This window comes from Malaclemys terrapin, chromosome 6 (genome assembly GCF_027887155.1).
Source record: "Malaclemys terrapin pileata isolate rMalTer1 chromosome 6, rMalTer1.hap1, whole genome shotgun sequence".
Lineage (NCBI taxonomy): Eukaryota > Metazoa > Chordata > Testudines > Emydidae > Malaclemys > Malaclemys terrapin.
Genome location: NC_071510.1, coordinates 65912712 through 65929353, shown reverse-complemented (window position 1 = coordinate 65929353; position 16642 = coordinate 65912712). Strand labels below are relative to the sequence as shown.

Sequence of the window (16642 nt, the reverse complement as noted above, 5' to 3'; positions counted from 1 at the left end):
CCTCCACCTTGAATCCCACTTTCCTTTAAAAAAGCCTTTCTCTAAGACCTTCTTATTTCTGTTGACTATAGTCTGGAGTTAAATCTTCCCACTCAGCAAGTTATTCTGCTCCCTCCGATATGGGTAGGCAGCAGCAGGGAGAGCCAGAGAGATTCTCTGCCTCCAGCACCAATTAGTCTGGAGGCTTGGATTTTCCTCTCATTCAGGCATTTCCAGTTTCCAGCAAAATCAGTAGGTTCTGCCTATTGATGCCTTGCATCTCTGGAAGTGCCTGGATGCAGCATTCAAAGATTTCTCATTACATACAAGCAAACAGGGAAATGCCATGAAGTTGACTGTAGGATCTTGCTTCGCTTGGCCAATTACTAACATTCTAGAGCAGACCGGACCTGAATGCTTAGAAAGTGAATTGCTCCAGCTTGAAACTGTATTCCTTAATCTACTTAGTAACAAATGCAATGTAGGTTAAGTATTTTTATGTGATGTTAGCAGTGGGCAATGCGGCACTGCTTAAGCTGTTTCCTGGGTGTGTGAGGTATATGTATATATGTCTGCCTGTTTTTGTAAAGCCATCTGGAGTGGCTCACAAACTTGAGTTCCAGCCTCAGGACAGACTGTTACAAACCAGGGCACAAACCCGAAATTGGATGTGAGTTCTATACTTAGATTTCACCAACCAAGTAACAAGTGTGAACTCCTCATGCACTATAGCAGCCTAACCATGGAGTCACAGGCAGTCTCCCTTGGGTACTCCAGTCTATTTTGGCACCAGGCAAACTTACATTTGTGATAGATGGTCCCTTACATAAAAAATCACAACAATAATCAGGTTACTCTCAGATCTCACACCAAAGATAAGGTTTGTAGCCAATCTTCAACAAACTAACTAAAGATGTATTCATTAAGAAAAAGAAATGATTTATTTACAAGGTTAAGGCAGGTAAATATACACACACAAATGACTTAGGGTACGTCTACACTATGGCGGGTAGCGATCGATCTATCGGGGATCGATTTATCGCGTGTAGTGTAGACGCGATAAATCTATCCCCGATCGCTCTCCCGTTGACTGCTGAACTCCAGCAGTGCAAGAGGCGGAAGCAAAGTCAACAGGGGAGCTGCGGCTGTTGATCCTGCGCCGTGAGGACGCGAAGTAAGTAATTTTAATTCAAACTAAGATACGTCTACTTCAGCTACGCTATTCTCATAGCTGAAGTTGCGTATCTTAGATCGATTTCCCCCCTCCCCCCTCAGTGTAGACCAGGCCTCAGAGTCTTAGGTTCCAAAAGGTAATAGAAGCTGCTGTGATATGCAAGCTTTCTATGTCCTTTAGGGCTAACCCAAGCTGAGCAGCTTGGGGATCCCTTGCTTACGCTTAGAAATATAGCCCTCTAAATTCCAAGCAGCACAGTGATACAGTTCATTCTGGTCAGGGATTTTAATTCCCTTCCCCTACAGTTCAAATGAGTTTGTGCCCATCTCCTCTTCATGGGTGTATGTTTGCGGGGGGGGGGGGGGGGGCGGGGAAATCAACAAAATCTTTGTCTTTTGATGTTTCACAAAGGCTCATTTGGTTTCAGTAGCCCTGCTTGTTGCAGGATCAGCATTTTACATTAATTAATGCTTCTTTCCTTTTTGAGTTACGCAGTTATGGAGGTTTACCATGCAAATACTCAATGTAATACATGGGGTACATGTTATAAGTGAGATCAATACATGCAGCATGCTACAAGCATTTCATAAAGACTAAACAAGTTCTGATAGACTTAACATCTATTTTAACAATGCTAACACACAGGTGAGCCAGACTGGTTTCCAGCTATGCATTTGTGAGTGTTCAGTGAGGCCTAAGGGCCTTGACATGAGCTGGCACCTGGTCTACCAGTATCACAGACTTCATTTTGATTCAAATAAGTGATTAATCTGACTGACATTCGGGAAATAGGTTTTAAGCATTTTTGGAAAGAGTACTTTTTGGAAATTGGTATTAGAGTGAGGATAATGTAATTTGTAAAGCTTGTATTGCAAGTTAAAGAAAACCAGCTAGACTCATACACTATTAGAAAGTTTCTCCTCAGGAATCCTTGTAGCTCAATTTTTGTGAAGCAGACTAATGCACCTATATATTTAATCTAATTGAGAATACATCACAGTAACACCAGAAACCACCACAAGTAAACTGTTGACGAGTACCTGCCAAACACCTTAAATACTATTCAGTTGTATCCGGGGAAAAAAAAAAATTGATGCATTGAAAATAAATCAGTCTGGCAAGAAACGTGAAGACTTGCTGAGGGAAAACTGGACATGCTTAAATAGGATCAAAATATGTTCGGGCCAAAGGGACCTGCAATCTGGAAAGTGTTTTATAACTGATGTGAATTCTTCTAATGAATGTTTTGCAATCATCTGCTTAAGTATACAGAAGTCACGATCTATAATCATGCCCCCTCTTAGAATTTTGCCATGTAATCTTCTGTGCTGCCATTCACTTGGTTACCTTTGCATTTATCAAATATTTAAAAAACCTAAATCAGTATTCAAAGAAACCTCAGAAAGGCAGTGATTTTTGTTTGTGTGTCCAAAACAATAAAATAATGTATAGTACCAACTCTGGGAACAGATCCTACGCAAACTAGAAATTCTGTCCCTCGCCCCTCTAGTCGTGCATTTAATTAACCATCAAACACACTTAATGTGTGGCATTTATATCTTCTGCTTATTGTAAAATTGGTCTTAAGAAGGCAGGGTAAGTGTTAATTATAAATGTTTAATACAAGAAACAGGAGGAGGAGTGAAGATGAATGAGAACTGTTGCCAGGTTAATATAAGATCTTTGAAGGCAGTTATGGTTTTCAGATAAGCAGCCATGGGTCATTATTTATGTAGCTTGGCAGTAATGGCCTATGCTTATACCACAGCATCCTGGCTAAAGACTGAGGCAATCTGTTCATATAGCCACTCAGCTACTGAAAAAGAAGGCTTATGCATCTTACCACATGGAAACTGTTGCTTTACTGCTACCCTTAAATGGGACTGTTATATTAGCACAGTGGAAACAGATTTTTGAAATTTTGGTGGTAGATGCTTCCTAATAACTTTTGTTTATACCATGCTACTATCCACAATACTTACAATGCTATATACTCTTGTATAACCCACTCAGGTATTTTATTGTGTATTTGTTCTCCTCCACCCTACCTCACTTGGAAGATAATCTACATACCTGAGGAAAGTTATTTAGGCTATGGGTACACCACACTACACTCCAGACAGCGTGTGAATTGCAGAGCCACCAAAGTGTTTTGCTTTAACTGCCCAGTGTTGATGCTACTGGCATGAACTACAAGGTGCCTAGTTCGTTTTAATATGAACTAGCTACCTTTTAGTTTGCACCAACAGCTTCCACATGGGGGCAGTTAGAGCAAAACACTTTGGTGCACTTTGCAGTTTACACCCCCATAGTCCATACTATAGTTACTCCTGGGGGAATTCTGCACATGCGCAGAATTTATGTCCCCCGCAGATTTCTTTGCGTCCCTGCAGAAAAATGACTTTTTGACGGGGAAGCAAAAGGAAGCCACAAGAGCAGTCATGCGGCCCTCTCCAGCACTATGTTTCAGGTGCCCAGGGAAGCAGGCAAAGAGGTAAAGCACCAAGGGGCAGGGGGTGGGACTGGGGAAGACCTGGCTGGTGGCTCCTATCCTGTGGCAGGCTCAGCTGCTAGTCCTGGTGGGGCTGGGACTTCCTCTTTCCCTGCACAGCATCCAAGGCCGGATCAGACCCACCTCCAGATATCTCCCCAGCTGCAGGAAGCTCTGCAAATCTCCCCTGCCCCTCTTCCTGCACCCATCGCTCCTCAGCTGCAGGGTGAGGGTTCCCTGTACAGGGAGCTGTTCCCCCGTCTGCCCAAGCCCTGTGCATCCAAGACCCCATCATACCCAGATCCTTCCGCCAAGCCTCATCCCCCACATTCAGAACCCCCCGATGAGCCCCACTCATCCTGCACCACCCCCATGAGCCACCGCACCCAAATCCCCACCCCACTGAGCCCCAAACAGCTGCACCTGGATCCCCACTCCACTGAGCCCCACTCTCCAGCATCTGGACCCCCAACTTAGCCCCCCCACTCAGACCTCCCGATGAGCTCTATCTCCCCCCACTCAGACTCTCCCTGATTAACTCTATCCCCCCCACACCCAGACCCCCCTGCTGAGCCCCAACCACCTTCATCTGGACCCCCCCTGAAGAGTCCCATTACCGTTGCACCCAGAACACCTCATCAAGCCCCCGCACCTGGATCCCCTACTGAGCCACCTGCACCCAGATTGCCCCACAGAGAACCCTCTCAACCCACACCTGGATCCCTCCACACTTGCATCCTGCCTTGCTGAGCCTGCCTGCTCACACCTGGTGCACCTGGCATAAAGGGGCATGGCTGGTCCTTCTGCTATGTCAGGGTTGGGTGCAGACTCACGGCTGAGTCTGTGTTTTGGGGAGGGGGGGGAGTGGGGAGCTGCACAGTGATCTCCCACCTTTGTGCAACCAGTGGCCTGTGCTCCCCAATGCCATGCCAGAGCCTCCATGTTTATCTGACAAATAAAATGTGCAGAATTTTAAAAGATTGTGTGCAGAATTTTTAATTTTTTGACACAGAATGCTCTCAGGAGTATATAGTACAGTGCAGTTTCTTAATAGCTACAGATACATTTCCCACTAGTCTCTAGAAACTATAACTTTAGATATCACACTGGTCAGTAAGAAAACTATGGATGAACTGGTTTTCACTGTTTATTAATAAATCTCTAGAATAATACAGATTTGAACATGCACATATAATCCTGCATTTCACAGGTCTCTTCAATCTGTTCAATCTTAGTTCATCCCACTTGTGTATAAGCATTATGATAAAGTCTTTAATTACATGATCACATATATCTTTTTTTCACAAGACCCTTACCTCCTTCAATGAGCCGGACAGATGGTGCTCACTGAATGGGTGACTAGTTAACATGTCTTTTAGTATCACATGCATTATTTACTGCACACTATCCAAAATCCGCACTGAATTATCAGCTTCCTCATGTGTTTTTCTATGATCTTATCTTACTTATTTACAAACTTTAATTACCTTATCTGCACAAAATAGAACTGAGACACAGTGATTAAAGTCAAGAATGTCAACTACCTTTGGGTGCCCAATTTGGGAAGACTTGGACCTGATTTTCTCAGGGCTAATTTACACTAGAAGCACTACAGCGCCGCATCTGTACTGATGTAGCTCCGCTGCTGTAACACTGCTAGTGCAGACGTTCTGTGCCGACAGGAGAGAGCTCTCCCATTAGCATGATTACTCCACCTCCCCGAGCAGCGGTAGCTCTGTTGATGGGAGAGCTTCTCCCGCCAACATAGCGTTGTCCACACCGGCGCATAGGTCAATGTAATTTACGTTACTCAGGGAGGTGGCTTTTTCACACTGTTGAATGACTTAAGTTATACTGAAGTAAGCACTAGTGTGTACAAGCCCTCAGCGTACTTATACAGTAGAACCTCAGAGTTACGAACACCAGAGTTATGAACTTGCTGGTCAACCACACACCTCATTTGGAACTGGAAGTATGCAATCAGGCAACAGCAGAGACCAAAAAAAAAAAAGGGTGTGTGTGGGGGAAGCAAATACAGTATAGTACTATGTTAAACATATGCTATTAAAAAATAAAGGGAAAATTAAAAAAAAATTGACAAGGTAAGGACACTGTCTCTGTGCTTCTTTCATTTAAATTAAGATGGTTAAAATCAGCATTTTCCTTCTGCAAGTTTCCAAGCTGTATTAAGTCAATGTTCAATTGCAAACTTTTGAAAGAACAACCATAACATTTTGTTCAGAGTTACAAACATACCAGAGTTACAAACATCCTCTACTCCCAAGGTGTTCCTAACTCTGATGTTCTATTGGATGTTTAAAACAAGGTTCCCCTTGACTTAATTTGCAAATACAAGTGCTCAGCACTTCTGCAAATCAGATGGCAGGTTCTCAAGTTGGACGTGCAGAAAACAAATACACAGTGGCCATCTGAAAATTGCAGTTCCAGTGCAATAGTGGCCAGGCCTCAGTGATAGAAATAGGAATAGAATCTAAATTTTCAAGGTGGCATTTCACAACCTTAAGTATAAGCCCATCTTGTGTAATTCCTGCACTTTCTGGCCTCATGCACTACATATCCTTCCAACTTCCTCAACATACGAGGCAGAAGTCTAACAGACAACAGCCTCATTCATTACACATTCCCGACTTATTCCCAGGGCACAGACTGTCCTGTGCACTGAATGAGGCAAGGGTGACATGGGGAAAAAGTAGTATGTGACTGTGTAATTAAAGACTGTATTATAATGCACATGCACAAGAGGGTTAATTAAGGCTACATGAGCAACCTTAATTATGGCCTTTCCCAAATCTTGAGTGCTTGATTCTGCAACTTTAATGGTCTTTTAACTGAGGGTATGTCTACACTAGAAATGTAAGTCGACCTACTATAGTGGTATAGTAATTACTGAGGTAGTGCATGTCCACACTACTCTCCTTGGGTCGGTGGTGCGTGTCCTCACCAGGAGCACTTCCACTGACTTAAGACTGGGCTCTCATCTTCTCTTGCAGCTCCCTGTCGGGAGCCTGGCTGCCCCACAGCCTCCTGGGCTCCTTGCGGGCTGCTGCTCCTAATTCCCTGCTGGGAACAGGGTTAGCCACTCAGCAGGGGAGAGGGAAGTCACCTGGGGATCCTGTGGGGGGAGGAAGCTGTCCAGGGCTTTTTGGACCCCCTCCTCTGCTGAGATCCGGCCAGCCTAGTAAATTTCACGGTTTCTTGCCCCTGCTCCTGGCTGAGAGCATGTGTGTGTGTGGGGAGAGGGGGTGTGAGGGAAAGCCAGCCGGGTTTCTCGCCCTGGCTCCTGGTGAGGGAAAAGTAGCCCAGGCTTCTCAGCCCGGCTCCCTGTAGGGTCTAGCTGCAGGGCTTTTCACCCTAGCTTCTTCCCAGAAGTGGATGGGAAGCCACCCAGGCTTCTTACCGCGGCTCCAAGACTGGAGTGGTGTCCAGTCACCCAGCTCTCCAGAGGAACCAGGGCAGCTGGGTTCTAGCTCCCCACTTTCTTGTCAATTTCATGGCTCCTGCCGTGAAACTGACAAGACAGCCAACAGCAGATGTAAGTAACACACCATCTACACAGACACTGCATCATCCTAACTACACCGACATAAGCCCTATGCCTCTCATTGAGGTGGAGTTATTAAGTTGATGTAGTAGGGCACTTACATCAGTGAGAACAAGGCTATTGTGTAGACACTGGCAATTAGGTTGAGGTAATCTGCCTTACATGTACTTAACTGTGTAGTGTATACCAGCCCATAGTTATATGTAATTTCCTAAGCGTTTTTAAAAAAAATTGAAAGAACAAAAATTTGAGCACATGGAACTACAGTGGCCTCTTCCACATGCACCACTGGCAGGCTTGGAATCTTTCAATCCACAGGAACGGCCTTTATCGCTTGAGCTAACAGAGCGAGCGGCAGCAGTAGTAGGCTTGTTATCCTCTATGTGAATCTGCGACTAGAAGGGGATGGAGACATGCTTTGACAGAGAGTTTCATAGCTATTTGGAAAACATTCAAGATGCCTGAGTTCAATTCCAGGTTCTGTAGGTGTGTGTGTGTGTTATGGTGGTTACAAACCATTCTGCTCTTGCCTCCTCCCCTGTTGCTGTCCCTCCCAGCTTCTTCCCCATTCCCACTGCTCTTATCCTGCTGCCTCTCTCTCTCTTCTTACTTCCCTCTATGACGTTGTGCAGTCTATACGGTTTTATAAAAATATAAGTGAATATAATGTAACTGGGATATGCTTCATGCAAAAGGTCTCTGGTAAGGTATCATTACAAAGCTCATAATCTACTGAGTGTGATCATCCTATTTGTAGAAATGTACCACTCTTGTATCTAAAACTAGAAATATAAAACATAACTCTGAGGGCCTATTGTAATTATGTAAAGTGTGGGCCATTAAGGATGGTTTGGAATCTTGATGACTCCCATTGTCTGCAGATGGCTGTATTTACCTGAGAGTCTTCCTGTATATGTGTGTGCTGGCAAGTGAGTAATTAAGTCTTGCAGTGACATGTGATCATGTCACCTGAACTGGAATCCATCTTTAACTTGGTGCTTTTCCAGTGAGCGGGGGTGGAAACTCAGAGGGACAAAGGGTTCCCGCCTTATGCAAAAGATATATAAAGGGGTGGAAGAAGGGGAAAGAGGAGCCAACATGAAGAATCCCCTAGCTATCGCCTGAGCTGCAACAAGAGCTGTACCAGGGGAAAGAATTGTGCCCAGGCCTGGAAGGTGTCCAGTCTGAGAAAAACTTATTGAAGCATCTCTGAGGGTGAGATTATCTGTATTTAGTTTGATTAGGCATAGATTTGCGCATTTTAAATAAATTTACTTGGTGATGTAGGCATAGATCTGCGCATTTTATTTTATTTTGCTTGGTGACTTACTTTGTTCTGTCTGTTACTACTTGGAACCACTTAAATCCTACTGTCTGTATTTAATAAAATCACTTTTTATTTAGTAATTTACTCAGAGTATGTATTAATGCCTGAGGGAGCAAACTACTGTGCATCTCTCTCCAGCAGTGTTATAGAGGGCGAACAATTTATGAGTTTGCGCTGCATAAGCTTTATGCAAGGTAAAACGGATTTATCTGGGTTTAGACCCCATTGGGAGTTGGGCATCTGAGTGCTAAAGACAAGCACACTACTGTGAGTTGTTTTCAGGTAAACTTGCAGCTTTGGGACAAGTGATTCAGACCCTGGGTCTGTGTCTGGAGCCAGATGGGAGTGTCTGGCTCAGCAAGACAGGGTGCTGGAGTTCTGAGCTGGCAGGGAAAACAGGAGCAGAGGTAGTCTTTGCACATTAGATGGCAGCTCCCAAGGGGGTTTCTGTGATCCAACCTGTCACACACCCTCCTTCTTCCTATTCCTCACCCCAGTCTTCTGCTCCCATTTCCTAATCTCTCCTCCCACCCCAAGGCTCCTATTTGCTCAGCATTTCTTGTCCATTTGCTCAGCATTTCTTTGCTCAACCCCATCTACCATTCCTCAGTCCTCTGCATTCAAGTCAGACAGCTTTTTCCTTCTCCTACATTCTGCCCCCACGCAGCTGGCAAAAGAAGAGTGCCCAAGAGCGACACTCCCTCTAGCACAACAGCAGCCTGCAGCAGCTAGGAAGCAGCAATTTCAGGGAAAGGGCTGCACAGCTCTTTGAGCCCTGGGATGAAGCATGTTCAGATGCTCTGGAAGGATGGTGTATGTGTGCTCCAGTTGGCATGTAGGAACTGTGAGGTACTGGGGCATACTCAGGGTAGACAGAATCTTTGGAGAACTTAGCTACCAAACTCTAACAAGGCTCTCCAGAGCATGAGGTTTTTCAGAAGCTTATAATGAGGGAGAATTTTCACAAGAATGTCAAAAGGCATATGCATGACGCCAGGGTGACCGTCCTGCCAAATTTCACATCCCTACTCCAAAGCATGGAGGCATTCGAGTTTTTCACTGAAACTGTTTAAAAAAATAAAATAAAAAAAATTCAACATGGACAAATCAGTGCATTTTCCCTTCTTAACAGTCTCAGAAATGGCTCAACTCCAATAGCTGAACCTTTCCTAAAAAATATCAGCATGAGGTAGCCTACTACTACGGAAAAATTTAGGCTGAACAATTTAAGATGGGCAAAGTCATAAGCAATCGAAACCAAAGTCTTATAAGGAGAAATGGGGGAAAGGGGTGACCTAATAGTGGGCAGCCTTAGTTGCACCATGGCCCCACTTCAATGAGGTAGAAGAGCTTGTTTTGGTGGCTTATCCAGATTGTGAAAAGACTGATCTAAATTGAAACTGCAGCAGGACCAGCCAATGCATCTAGGTGAACAAGGGCTCAAGGCCGGGCAACAGATGGGGATACAAGGTCCAGAAAAAAATGACAGCTCCTGTGTTCCCTCTCTTCTCCCTTCCCAAGCCGCTCACAGTGCCAGCTGCTGCGGCTACCCACCGCCTGCCCCAGTGGGGCCCTGAGCACGCAGGGAGCCAGGCTGGCTGCCATCATCACCACGGGGGTCCCTGCAGGGGAAATCCTGGTCGGTGCCTGTTGCGCTGGAGCAGGGCCAGGGGGGTCCCAGCACCTGAGCCCAGGCCGAGCCAGGCATTTTCTTACTTTCAACGCTGTAAATTACCAAGAGACGGCGGCTCAGGCCCCGCCCAGGCCCTGTCCTGGCCCCACCTTTTGAGAGCGCCGCAGCTTAACTCGAGGCAGCACAAGCCGCTGCTCTGGTTCCTATCGCTCCGTAGGGCCGCTGGGGAAGAACCTGCGAGAACAGTTTTGTGCTCGGTGCTCCCGCGGGGGCGAGAGGCAGCCACACCAACGGCTCGTGCTCCCGCGCGGCCTACAGAAGCCGCAACCGCCACGCACTCAAGTACGTTCCGCGGAGCCAAGGGGCAGCAGTAGCAGCAACGGCCGCGCCCCCAACGGTCGGAGGGGCAGTCGCTCCTCCGCCCACCGCTCGGTTCAGCGCCCGTCCCCTGCCTCAGAGCGCTGGGGGCGGCCCTGCTGCAGCGGTGGCGGCGTGTCACGCGCAGGCCCCGCCCGGACTCGGTGCGTGCGGGGGGCGGAGCGCGTTGCTCTCCGGCAGCAGCAGGGGCCGGTGCTGCCCGGTTGGGGGCTCCCAGAGCTCAGTGTGCGCGCGGCGCCGTCCCTGTTGCCAGGTCTGTGCTGCGGGGTAGCGGCGCTCTTGCCAAGAGGAGGCGGCGGCGGACTTCGGCGCCGCTCAGAGGCAGCCCGGGGGAGCGGAGCAGCTGGGGTGCAGCAGGGTTGGTCCCGCAGCGCTGCCCCTCGCTCCTGTACTCAGCAATAACTAGTCGGGGGGAGGGGAGAGCCCGCTCAGCTCCGCTCCGCTCCCGGAAACTCTCGGCGTCTCTTGGGAAGGCGGCGGCGGCGCGGGGGCTGAGTGCAGCCGGAGCGGGGGGACTTCGGGGACTTGGGGGCGTCGCGTGAGGACACCAGCTGCCGCTTCCCAGACAGCTCGGCCGGCGGAAACTTTTCCCTGTGAGCCTGGGCAGGCAGCGGGCCCGGCCGAGCCAGCGAACGCCCCCAGAAGTTGAGCGAGCGCTGTCAGAGCCCCGGCCGGGTGAGCGCGCTGCGGGCTGGGAGCGGCGGGGCCCCGCTGCCCGCGGACATGAAGCTGAGCAGGCAGTTCACGGTGTTCGGCAGCGCGATCTTCTGCGTCGTGATCTTCTCCCTCTACCTGATGCTGGACAGGGGCCACTTCGACCATCCCAAAAGCCCCCGCCGGGAGGGCACCTTCCCCAAGGTGAGCGGAGCAGAGGGCACCGGGAGGGCGCTGCTGCCGGCGGAAGGGGGCGAGTTCTGGGTAATGGTTTTAAACGGTGCGTGGGCGAGTTACTCGACTTTCCTTTCCCCCCAGTGCTGCTGGCTGGAGGTGGGACAGCCCCCTCCCCCTCCAACTGCCCGGGTGCAGGTAAGGTCTAGTAGTTTCCTGCCAAGGTTCCTGGGCGCTGTTGGGGGGGCGTCCTCCTGCATTTGGGGTATTACCCCCGCCTTAGCGCCACCTGGGTGCTGGGACTGGCGGTCGGTCAGGTTAGGGGCAGCGTGCTCCGCGGGGGTGCGGGCTGGACTGAGTTTCCGTATTTGTGGTGTTCATACGGGAGGAAGGAAGAGATCGGTGCAATGGGAACTACCCACCCTAGTTTTACAAACGTGCATTTGAAACTGCAGTTGTGTCGCAGGACCAACAGTGTCTCTGTTGCTGTCCCTGCTGAGTGCATGCACACATCTGACATGTGGTTGACTTTGTTGGTTTATGGTGGTGTGGGTAGCAGGTAAATAAGGAGTCAACGGAACATATAAAACCCAGTCTTCTTTCCCAAGAATCTTTCTGTATCAATGAAACTAAAACAGTTTGTCAGTGGAGATGTTGGCTTGTCTGTTGTTAACTGTTGTGGCATTCCGTAGGAAAATGAACCTGATAAGTTTTGTTGTTATAGGGGTTAGTTTAGGTGCAAACCACTTGTTTGAGAGGAGGACATAATGCCATAGTGTCTTCTAAATGTTGTTTTTATTTGCAGCAGATATGTAACTGAGGTAATGTAAAACATCTGTCATACTTTGGAGATTAGCTGTATGATGCTCAATTATGTGCTGTTCATCTTAACGGGGCAAACGAGACTTTTCTATGACCTGACAGCTTAACTCATGTTCAGCGCAGTTAGTAAGCGGAACCAAAGATGTAAGGTTTATTCTTAAGTGCTAGTTCTCAGAATCCAGAAGTTCAAATAATTGTTAAAGACATGATTATTATTATGTGTTTATTTTATCCTTCAGTTCAGTTATCTGGATCAACAGGTAGGTCTATTCTAAAGAAAAATTGATCTGTATTGGTCATTTTTGCCCCTGTTTATTGACTATTATTCATAACCTCATTGCATGTTACATGAGGATTATAAAGTACAGAAAGGCATTTGTAGCCCTTCACTTTTTCTTGCTGTTTGTGTGGGAGAGAAATTTAAACGCTATTTGCATTGTGCTACATTGATCTAGGAGATATTTATCTAGAAAGGAAAAATGTGGCTTGCAGTTCAGTTTAAAAAAACTAAACCAACAAAAAGAATCCAAACTGGTACATGAGTGGTTGAGAAATTGTGTATTCCTGTTGCTTTAATGTGGAAAATTTAAATGTTACAACCAGTATAGAGTCCTGAAATACATCTTAATATTTCTTTTTGATATAACTAAAAGGAACAATACTTTTCAAATAAGATGTTGTGCTTTGCAAACTGCTTCTTAAAACAAAACAACCGCTTACCCTCACTCTTTTGTAAAACAGCAGAATACTGACAGCATATGTGTCTGTGGAAAGATAAATATCCCTGTTGACTTTACAGTAATCTGTCAAGATAAAGTACAAAAGGTCAAGTAAAAGGCACAGCATTTTTATATTTTCCACCATTTTCAGAAACAAACCAGAAATTTCTATTAAGACCCCAAGAAGCTTGAAGTAAACAGGTGAATCTTCAAATGTGTTTTATTTTTTTAAAAATAAAACGCCTTATTTCTTGAGTAGAATGTCTTAACTGTTCAGTTACTGCTAAAATGATAATAGTAATAAACTAAAAAGAATAGGGGGGTAAAAAGCAAAACATTGGCACCACTTGAGTGTGAAAGAAGGGTACAAACCTATAGTCTCTCTCTAAAATAAATGTAAGTTATGGATCAGAGTCTAACCACCAACTTTTCTGGAAGGAAGGGGGAGGGGAGAGAAAGATGCAGATACTGCAAAGTAAATGTCTAAAGTCCAGAAAAAAATGTCAGAAAAAGAACATATTCATTTTCTTTTATGTCATTATACAGTAATTTCAGGGCCTGAAAAAAAAATGAGGACATGTAAGATTTGGTGGGGATTCTCATTGTCCACAATCAGTACCTTGATGTTGGGATTCCTACCAGTATGCTGTGTCTCACTTATTTTAGAATTTGGGTAGCAGATATTTAAATTTACAGTTGCCTCCCCCCACCAACCCATTCTGGTTCCTAAAAGAGAGAGTACTCCTGTTCCCCCTACATACCCCCAAAATATCTTGTTTGCTGTGAGGGGGTGGGGAGGAGACAGTGTTTTTGCTATTCTTGCTAATAGCATCTAGGGTGGTTCTTTCTTAATATAGTATCCACACCCATCCTCTATATGGGTCCTTCTGAGTGAAAAGCTTCAGTTCTTGTTTCTGCTGCTTATATTTTATTTCCCCAAGCAGTTACAGATGAAACTGATGTTATTTTTGTCAATTTTTTGTGTGCTTTCCACAGGGTTCTGAATAGTAGCAGTGAAAGCTGAAAAGACTAATAGTTTTGCACTTTATTATAATTTGGGAAAGCTATGACGCTTATCAGGCACCAGTTAATCCCAATGATACGTTAGCTTGAGAGTGATATGAAAGATGAGGATGTGAGGCAAAAGCCATCAGCAAGATATAAGGGCAACCATCCCAGTGGCACCTCAACTGACTTGATTTTGTCAGTTCACTGTTGCTGTCAGGGTTCAGAATAGCATCTGTTAAACTGACCAGTGTCTTGTCAATTTCATGCTGCTGCTGCAGTTTGGAAAAGCAAGGAGTAGCAGTATACTGTTTAGGTCCAGGCTCAGGGACACAAAACATAGTATTTTATTAACATTTGGAAGTTTATCTTCATAGATGCTAGAAAGTTAATTTTTATAAAAACCAAAAGCTGCTGCAGAAATTGATGGCTTAGGTCTCTCTATTTGCTTCCTATTCACCTGTGGTGAATTAACTTTTCCAACCCTGTGTCCCGTCCTGCACAGTGGCCAGAAATAGTATGGATACTTCAAGTTTTATGCCCTCCGGGATGTGAATTGTGACATTTCCTCCTCCAATCCTGTGTGGCTGAGGCTGTGGTCTAGGTAGAGAAACTTAGATCTCTCAGGTAATCTCTTGAAAGGATTTTGTTCTTTCTGTGTTCTGCATGTTAGATCAAACTAGAATTACCATAAAGCAGATTTTCACTGTATTTTCTTGAACTTTATATAACCTCTTTACCTATATTAAATCATCTTTAAGTCTAAATAGGTTGGCTGACCTGTAAACCTGAAGCTCCTTCCGTATCCATATGCTCCCTTCCCCATGTTTATCTCAGCATGTTTACCTGTTAAAACTTCACCTTGCCTTGTCTACACTCAAATTTTAATGTTCGTTAACACCTTAGCCAACACATACTAAAAATACACTTTTTTCCTAGTGAAGACAAGGACTTTGTTTTCACTAGGAAAAAGTGATTAATATGTTTTAGTATAAGTTAAAATATCCCTTTTTTCCAAGTGTAGGCATGGCCTTTGTTTATTTAAATTGTAAATTTTCAGGGCAGACATTCTCTTTTCTGTGTTTGAATGGCACCCAGCACAATGGAGCCCCAATCCCAATTTGAGGTCATTTGGCACTACTATAAAATAAATATTTATTACTGATAATAATTAGATACAATTGTCTTGTCAACAAGATGGTGCTAATGACATTCTGATGCTTAAATCACTGCCCTGTTACAGTGACTAAGGTGAATTAAGTAACAGGCTCCTGGGTATTGGATGTGTGTGGTGGATTAAATGTTTTTTTTTTTTTTTTAAGAGATTATAGCTTCAGTTTTGTTTCCACCAAACTGAGCTAGTTGCAGGAATATAGGATGACAAAGGTGGTTGTCATCTTTACATGTCCTGGTATTCTTGGCCGGGCTCCTAGTAGATGTTATACTTTGGTTGCAATTGCTTCCATGGGCTGTCCACCTGCTGAGAATAGCCAGAGTGCAAAGCTGCTCCTTCTCTCTGGCATGTCCCCTACGCTAGGAGCAGGGGAGAGGGCTGGAGTAAAGCTGTCCTAGAAGCTTTTTACTGGCTTGTGAGCCCTCTTTATGCTGGGGCCTTTCTCTGGGTGGTACTTCTATGTGGTTTGTAACCCCTTGATGCTGCTGGAGCACTATGGAAAGGCAGTTGAAAACCAAAATTTGGGCCCCAAGTGTTTGTGTTGCATGCCAAAGCAGTTAGATCACCATAGAAAATAAAGTGGCACAAGCATAACACACCAGTCCCAGAATACTGACTCCAAGTGGACTAGTTTAGGTTTTGTTCAGCAGGCTTTAAGGTAGCATATTACTTTTACACCATATTACTATTTTTGGGGGGCTCTTCTTCTCTAGGCCTGTCTAAAGTTTAGCCTTTCTGGTCCTAGGATTCAGAACTCCTTCCTTTTACTGCTCTAATCTGCAGTTAGTTGTCATTTCCAGGTAGCTTGAAGTCAGGGGTAATTAAAAACTTGCATCTGGCCTGGGCCAGCTGACTTGGGCTCATGGGGCTTGGGCTGTGGGGCGTTTAATTGTAGTGTAGATAAACAGGCTCAGGCTGCAGCCCAGGGTCTGGGACACTCCCACCTTGCAGGGTTCCATGGCCAGCCTCTCTCCTTTCACCTCTCTCCAAGTTTGTTTTATGGCTGCTATAGTGTCTTTCCAGATAATGCAGCTGAGGATTCACTCTACAGAGACTAAATTTTAATCTCTCTTGTACAGGTTTCTATCTTGATTTGAGGTTAGTCTGTTAAACTGTAGGCAAAGGCTGGAGTGCTGCAGTAGTGTGTGTATCCAAGGAGTGTCTGTCTGTCTAGTATCAGAGGGGTAGCCGTGTTAGTCTGGATCTGTAAAAAGCAACAGAGTCCTGTGGCACCTTATAGACTAACAGATGTATTGGAGCATAAGCTTTCCTGGTTGAATACCCACTTCGTCAGACGAATACCCACTTGTCTGTGTGTCTCTCTCTGCTAAATAATGGGCAAGGTTCCTCTCACAGGCATAGTTATGTGAGAATTGTTCATCATGCTGTTTTAGTCAAACTTAGGCCAACACACTCTGCTCACAATTGTATAGTGACAGAAAATCTGAAGAAAACAAATCATTCAGTGGATCTTTCATCTTAGTCAGTATGGAATCAGTAAGCCACACCACATGAACTATACAATTGTTGGATTTACCTATGAACTCTTG

General features: G+C 45.5%; 1 protein-coding gene across 1 annotated transcript in view; it reads left to right on the top strand.

The window, feature by feature from the left end:
- Positions 1–10109: 10109 nt before the first annotated feature.
- Positions 10110–16642, top strand: part of MAN2A1 (mannosidase alpha class 2A member 1) — a 217408-nt gene continuing 210875 nt past the window's right edge. The window contains exon 1 of the mRNA XM_054031733.1: positions 10110–11402. Within this exon, the coding sequence (XP_053887708.1) occupies positions 11268–11402 (135 nt within the window). The 5' untranslated portion in view covers positions 10110–11267. The remainder of the gene's footprint in view (positions 11403–16642) is intronic.